Here is a 7,929-nt window from a genome sequence, read left to right as displayed (position 1 = left end):
CACAGCTCCAGACAACCAAACCCGCAGGGAAAAGCCCGCCCTGACCAATCAGCAGAGAGGACCCGCCCTCCCCGTCTGCAGGAGCAGAGCCGAGTGGACAAGGTCTGGGACGGGAGGGAGGGAAGAGGAAGCCGAAGGAACCAATCGGGAAGGAGGAGACAATGCCCTGGCCAGCAGACCGGCCGAGGCGCCCAATCCGGACCCGGCTTACAGGTGGCGCTTGGGAGAAGCCGGAAGCGTTGCCGAGGGTCTGCGGCACGGGCCGCTCGGTGCTGCAGAGGAGGCGAGCGAGAGAGGAGGAGGAGGAGGGGGCGGGTTAGATTCTCCCCTCCCCCCCACCACCCCGGCCATGCACCCTGCGGTCCGCGGCCGCCCGGCCCGGCCGACGCCCACTCCCTGCGGCATGAGCAGGAGGCGGGTGAGCGGGCGCAGCCCTTAGACCCGAGCGAGTGGCAGCCGCCATGGCCCGGGGCCCGGCTCTGTGGGGGGCAGCGTGAGGGGGGCGCTGCGTTCCAGGCCCGCCGCCGCCATGCTGGCAGACCAGTCCCAGAAGTGGTTCCCCACCCACGTCCAGGTCACGGTCCTTCAAGCCAAGGACCTCAGCCCCAAAGGCAAGAGCGGCACCAACGATGCCTACACGCTCATCCAGCTGGGGAAGGAGAAGTACTCCACCTCGGTCATGGAGAAGACCCTCAGCCCCGTCTGGAAGGAAGAGGCCTCCTTCGAGCTGCCCGGGCTGCTGGTGCAGGGCGCGCCGGAGAAGTACGTGCTGCACCTGGTCGTCATGCACAGGTCGCTGGTCGGCCTGGACAGGTTCCTGGGCCAGGTCGCCATCAGCCTCAATGACATCTTCGAGGACAAGCAGCGGAGGAAGACCGAGTGAGTCTCACTTCTCTTACACTGCCCGCCCTGCAGGAGGCGCACAACTGCCATCGCCTTCCTACCCTGCCTGGCACTACAGGGGTCGGGTTAGCCCGGGCCTAAAACGCGTGAGCAGTTTAAAGCCTTGGTGATGGGCGCTGTTGCTTGCAAGCTTCATACCTGGGCTAATTCCGACCCTTTTTCTCTCTTGTACCACGTGTCCACTATATGCTCACCTGTCTTTCTGTGCAACTATTCCTGAAGCCTTTGGGAATTGTAAAGAACCGCTTGCTTTCGATTACAGGATGATAGTAGGATCGGGGGAATCTCAAGAACCGATCTCGGCAAAAGAGGGCCAGGCAGTGACAGGGCAGGTATCCGTACCTGGGGAGTGCCTCAGGGTTTCTTCCCGCCAGTCAGGGATGAGATCCAGTGGGCATTTTCTGACACTAGAAGCAAGCAGTAGCTCATGACTGAAGTGGCAAGTTTAACAAAAACTGCCATTTAAGAAAACCATTCTATTTTATTTTCTGAAAAGCAGTGGTTCTGCTCACTGCAGGCTGAAGGGTGGCATGCCCCACCATGTCACTGAGCTTCTGCCTTGCATGGACAAATTGCCTAGCGTTTAGAGCAGCAAGGGTTCAAGTCCCGCCTCTTTGACTGATGCACCTCCCGAAGTCGGGAAAGTCACTTAGCCCTCCTTTGCCTCAGGTACAAACTCTCTGGGGCAGGGACCTTCCTACACCTTACCAAACCTTATGCATGGGTTTGGTAAGGTGACTAAATCCAAATTCATGGCAGTTAATTAGCGGTGGTCCCTGCAGCAGTTTGTCAGTGTCTGGGCACTCTATTACTCTGACCAGTGAAAAGAGAGTCAGGTAGGCTGCCGGGGTGTAAGGATGTTATGCAGTGTTGGTCCCAACAAAAGAAATCTTGAAGGTAAATGTTGTATTCTGGGATGTTTTGGAGGTCTGTGCTTTCCTGCTTGCTGTCTTTTCCTTCCACAGTCCCTTCTGGGAGCTGCTGCTAATAAACAGGCTAATACAGTACAGTGCGCTCCGTCCTTGATTGGACACGCGGTTTCCCTTACCCCTTATTCAGTAAGGGGCGGAAAACGCGCGTCCAACTAGCGCCCTCAACATGCAAATGCATGTTGAGGGCGCTAGTAGGTATTCACGCGCGATTCAGAAAGTAAAATGTGCAGCCAAGCCGCACATTTTACTTTCAGAAATTAATTTCTTCGGGCACCGGGACCTCTGACTTAATATCATGGCGATATTAAGTCGGAGGTCCCGAAGGCTAAAAAATGTAAAAAAGAAAAAAAAAATGTTGAAGTCAGCTGGCGGCTGTTGGGTCGAAAACCGGACGCTCAAATTTGCGGGCGTCCGAGCCCGTGGCTGTCAGCGGGCTTGAGAACCGACGCTGGCAAAATTGAGCGTTGGCTGTCAAACCCGCTGCTCCTGTCAAAAAGGAGACGCTAGGGACGCGCTAGTGTCCCTAGCGCCTTCTTTTGCCCGTTTCTACCGCCAGGCCTAATTTAAATAGTGCTCTCCTGTGGACTTTACTGAATCGGCCCGAATGTGACAGCCACAGAGCGTCAGATATTAGGGATGCCAAACACCAGCTCTCGAGAGACATGAACTTTCATAGAACCAAAACGTAACTACATTTTTATTGTAACTAGTCATTTAATGCAACCATACTTTAACTATTACAAATATTTATTTATTAGGAAAATCACTTTAAAGTAAATGCTTTGGGTCCTGCAGAAAGGAAGAAAGTGATTATGGTCACACAGTCAGAGCCAGGAATCGAGTTGACACAGGGAGGGTCTGATTTATTAAAAAGCTTTTCCCATCGAGCCAGAATGGGGGAGAGGCTGTAGTGAGACCTGAGCTTATCTCATTGCATTCTGGTATCTTGTAGTCTGCTTTCATTGGAAAAGCAAGGATCACTGAGGTTGAAATAAGTCCACAGTGCTCCAGTATGTATACTTTTCAGGCCAAATTAGTTCCCTGCTGCTTCTCTGGATCAAGTGCCGCCAAGGTCATTCTCAGCCTGTGGGACGCTCCCATTCCTCCTTTTGTAAGTACCATGTTCTGGTATTACTATTGAAGCTAAGAGATTCTGCTTACAGTGAGTTGTGTAAGTGATGCTCTGGGTATTGCAGGAGGAAAGCTGTTTTGTCTCTGGGACACACATTGTACTCGGCCGCTCTACCGATGCTGAATAAGCCTTCACCAGCCCCTCGCTGCGCACAGTCCAAATTTGTAAGCCAAACAATTCCAGTGGATTGTATTTTACTTTTACTGTTCACTGTGTCAAGGCAACTGGTGCCACTTGGCTGGGTATAGGGGATTTTGCATAGGGATATTTACAAGTTTTGTTTGCCATCAGCTGTTTTTCAAAATGTAAATGTGGATATGGGCCTGTATCACCTGAGAACCATCTTTTGCAGCAGTGCTGATGAGTGCTCTTTGGCCATGAGGGGCCTCGCACATCATTTTTTTTTTTTTAGTTTCAGTATAACTGGCCCCAAAATATCCGGTGAGTGACGCAGTCTGCTAGGTTAGTAGGTCAGGAAGCATGTGGATGTCTGTGGATTGCTTGTAGATTTGGCCCTTTTCCAACTGAGCTGGAGTAGAAAGCTTTTCGTCTTGCAGCGTTCACTGATTCTGTTTTTTTGGCCTTGGACGTGTTTAATTCAACTGAACTGTTTTCCTCCTTGCATGAATATTGATCGGCTGCCTAAGTGTAATAACAGGCACTGCCTCTGTCTATCCAGACTTTTCAGGACCTGGGGTGCTTGGCTTCGCCCCAGGCTGTTCCTAACATAATTGGACGCCTTGTCAGGAGTTAATAGTTAAAGCGTGCAGCATTCATGGATAGAATAACAAGGCTGTGGACATTTCCATTTTACAGATCAGGGAAATTATACTCAATCCTTTTATTATTTGGTTGATATCATTGCACTCCATACTGTTAAATTGCTTTAAAAACCCATTCAGAAATAAGTAGTATTTGCTTAAGTGTGTGAGGACTGGGATTTTTAATAATTCCATGAAGAATGACTTTTAAGGTACTAAGTGACAGCCCCAATTACCTGGGGTCCCCCCTTCCATGTCTTCTTACCAAGCTTCATAATAATCCTCACAACCACCAAAAGCAGTGAGGCTCTTGGCCAAAATATCCAGCCTCCCTTGCAGCTCTGTGCAGGTTACCCCAGTCTTTCTCTACCCTTCTGGTTAGGTGAGCATACCGGATCCCATATCTCATACTCCCTCACCCTGCCCCATCACACAGGGTGCCAAAACTAGCAAGGCCGTTGCCCTAATATCTGACCTGCTAGATTCACGTGGACCTACTTGACAGTGCCTGGCCAGTTGGTTGCTGGCATCAGCAAAGTGACCCCATGTGTGGTGCTTCCTTATCACCTCTCCTCCTGCCTCTTCTCTCCAGGGATTGAAGGGTGTATCATTTGCAATAATGCAACCTCTCACCCCTGTTCTACCATTCATATAGAATCTGACACCTGAGAAGGACCCCCCCCCCAGCTCACTCATGGGGGAACACCCCAGACTCTCTCTCTCACCCCCCTGCCTTATTGAGTTCCATTGCTAGGAGTCCATTTCATGCATTCAGCACTTTTTCTGTGAAGACCCAACAGTTTCCTCTGGCTCCTTTTATATTTCCAGCTCAATCAAAACCAGGGCTAGGATCTGGCACCATGAGCCTTCGTTCAGAACTATCCCGGGATTTTCTCTCTATTTAAAAGAACATAAATGCCATACTGGGTCAGACCAATGGTCCATCAAGCCCAGCATCCTGCCTCCAACAGTGGCCAATCCAGGCCATAAGAACCTGGCAGGTACCCAAACATTAGATAGATCACAAGCTACTATTGCTTATTAATTACCATAATAGCAGTTTATGGATTTTTCCTCTAGTAACTTATCCAGACCTTTTTTAAACCCAGTAACACTAACTGCTGAAACCACATCCCCTGGCAATAAATTCCAGGGCTTAACTATGTGCTGAATGAAAAATAATTTTCTTCAGTTTGTTTAAATGAGCTATTTGTGAACTTCATGGAGTGCTCCCTGGTCCTTGTATTATCTGAGAGCGTAAATAACTGATTTACATTAACTTGTTCAAGTCCTTTCATAATTTTGTAGTCTTCTGTCATATCCCCCCCTCAGTCGTCTCTTCTCCAAGCTGAACAGCCTTTCCTCATAGGGGAGCTGTTCCATCCCCTTTATCATTTTGGTTGCCCTTCTCTGTACCTTCTCCATCGCAATTATATCTTTTTTGAGATGCGGCGACCAGAATTGTACACAGTATTCAAGGTGTTGTCTCACCATGGAGCGATACAGAGGCATTATGACATTTTCCGTTCTATTAACCATTCCCTTCCTAATAATTCCTAACATTGTTTGCTTTTCTGACTGCCGCAGCACACTGAGCTATTTCAATGTATTCCTGCTCAGCAGTGATGGTCCCTTCAGTCGAGGGCTGTGTATTCAGATAACTGGTGTTGCCCTTAAGCCATGACCGATACTTCCCCTGCTCACACTGGGGCTGTGAGTGCTGCCTCTGCAGCAGCCTGAGCCAACCCTAGGAGCAGAAGACCCGACTCTGGAATTGAATGGGGGACCTTCCTCGTGGCACAGCTCTTGCCACATGTGTTCCCAGGCCGGCCTGAAGGAAATATTTTCTGATGCCGCTCTTGAGTCTACTCCCTTAGAGGTTCTTGCCATGACCTCTTGTTGTAGAGCATTCTTTCCTTGGAAAAAGGTTTGCTTTTGTTTCAACTTTTATAACTTTGAGATCGGAATATCTCACCTGTCCTCTAGGGTACGTTCTGGAGCTCGTATCTCAAAAAAGATAAAGACAGGACGGAGGCAGTCCAGGGAAGGGCGACCAAAATGAGGAGAAGCTGAAGTATGTACACTCTGGAAGAGAGGAGGTGCAGGGGAGATATGATGCAGACCTTCAGATACCGGAAAGGTTTTAATGATGCACAATCAACAACAAACCTTTTCCGTTGGAAAGAAATCAGTAGAACTAGGGGTCACGAAATGAACCAACAGAAAATATTTCTTCGCGAATACTTGGAATGCCCTTCTGGAGAAGGTGGTGAAGACAAAAACAGTCAAAGAATTCAAAGGGGCATGGGATAAACACTGGATCCCTAAAGGCTAGAAGATGGAGATGAGGAAAAGAGTGCATGGGGTAACTTGCTGGTGCAGTGTTTATTACCCTTCACAGACGGCATGGAGATTACTACCCTTAACCAACAAGTCTTGATATTCTGATTGCAACTGCAACATTGCTCTTCACTTCAACAGCAGGGGGAAAAGGGAATTGGATTCAGATAACAACCAATGAGGACCTTGACTTTTATGATCTGGGGGAACTGATAGGCATGGAAGTAAACTGCAAGGAGCAGCAATTCCTACCCTTAACAGAAGGTGAGGGATTACTACCCTTAACCAATCAGCCTTGATGCATCTACAACATCGCTCTCTGCTTTAACGGCGGTGGGGGTGGAAGAGGATTTGGATTCAAACGATAACCAAACACGGGCCCTGACGTTTATGATATGTAGACATAAGTGAAAAAGAGCAGGACTACTTCTGAGGCCAAGTCCATAAGCAAAACACATCAGCACTGTCTGAATTTTCAAGAGGGCTGACCGAATAACTGCATGGAGTGGAGGTTATTACCCTTAAGAGAAACATGGGGTAACCTGCATGGCACAGCAGATACTACTATATGAAGCTTTCTGGTCAGACTGGATGGACCATTTGGCCCTTTTCTGCTGTTATTATCTATACTGTGCTTCAGGAGGATCCTAAATGCCATCCAGGGTACAAAGAAGTCTTTGGGACAGGCTTGTGCAGTTCCTGTGCTGCTGACCCAGGTTATAACCTGTCTCTACATGGAAGCACGAATGGTGAGGAATAACTAACCTGTAAGACCACTAGTGAGCTGTAGTTATCCTGCAACATGTCAAGAGGCTCAAGGCTCAATTCTTCTTGTTGGGTTGAATATCTGCTTGAGTTTCCAAATGATAAAACGATGTGAAAGAATTCAAAGTGGCATGGGATAAATACTGTGGATCCCTAAATGCTAGAGGACAGAAATGAAGGAAAGCGTGCATGGGGGTAACTTGCTCATTGTGAGAGTTACTATCCTTATCAGAAACGTGGGGATTACTAACCTCAACAAATAAGCCTTGAAACTTTGGACGCAACTACAACATCATTCTCTGCTTTGACAGGGGGTGGGGGGGAGGAATTGGATTCAGATGGCAACCGACACGGGCTCTGACCTTTTACAGTCTGGGCGGTACCGATATGCAGAGATAAGGAAATTAAGTACAGGACTGCTTCTACGGCCAAGTCCAAAAGCAAAACAAGTTAGCATTGCTGGAATTTTCAGGAAGACAATTTTTTTATGGGTTTGACAGTTGCTTGGGTTTTTGATTGAAAATATTACTACCCTTATCACAAGGATTGGGGGTAACTGCACAGTCTACTCTTAAGAGAAACCTGGGTGTGTCCTACACGACACACAGTAGATATTGCCATAAGAAGCTTGCTGAGCAGTCTAGATAGACCATTTGGCCCTTTTCTGCCATCATTACTATGTTACTGTGTTTATATATTCACGATTTTCAGAAGACGTGGCTTGTAGGAAGCTGTGGTTCCAACTAAAGCCGGACCAGGGGACTGTGCCCCTTTCCTACACAACAACACAGGGCAACTGAATGTCTTCCAGAATGCTGCGTAATATTCACATGCGGTGCTGAGATCCTACACCCAGCAAAACTCATTTGTGAGTGGAAGGATCCCAAAATGTCACTGAACCCGTCATAACATCTTTCCTCGTCTGACACCTAAGGTGTAGGCCTTTGCTGCCATTTCAAGAACTTTCTCGCTGTCGCTGAAAACCGAGATGCGGTGGGACGACAAATGTTGCTGCAGTGGAATTGTAGAATGCTGTTTGGGGAGTTAGGAGAATGATGAGGAAGAATGATGAGACATAAGTATTTAAAAAATCCAC

At 48.2% G+C, this 7,929-nt stretch overlaps 1 protein-coding gene across 1 annotated transcript in view; it reads left to right on the top strand.

The window, feature by feature from the left end:
- The first annotated feature begins 209 nt into the window (after positions 1–209).
- The window catches only part of RAB11FIP2 (RAB11 family interacting protein 2), a 140,695-nt gene continuing 132,975 nt past the window's right edge, over positions 210–7,929 (top strand). Inside the window, exon 1 of the mRNA XM_029610493.1 lies at positions 210–879. Within this exon, the coding sequence (XP_029466353.1) occupies positions 530–879 (350 nt within the window). The 5' untranslated portion in view covers positions 210–529. The remainder of the gene's footprint in view (positions 880–7,929) is intronic.

The sequence above is a fragment of the Rhinatrema bivittatum genome, chromosome 7 (genome assembly GCF_901001135.1).
Source record: "Rhinatrema bivittatum chromosome 7, aRhiBiv1.1, whole genome shotgun sequence".
Lineage (NCBI taxonomy): Eukaryota > Metazoa > Chordata > Amphibia > Gymnophiona > Rhinatrematidae > Rhinatrema > Rhinatrema bivittatum.
The sequence above is the reverse complement of the archived record's forward strand: the minus strand, read 5'-3'. Positions and strand labels throughout refer to the sequence as shown.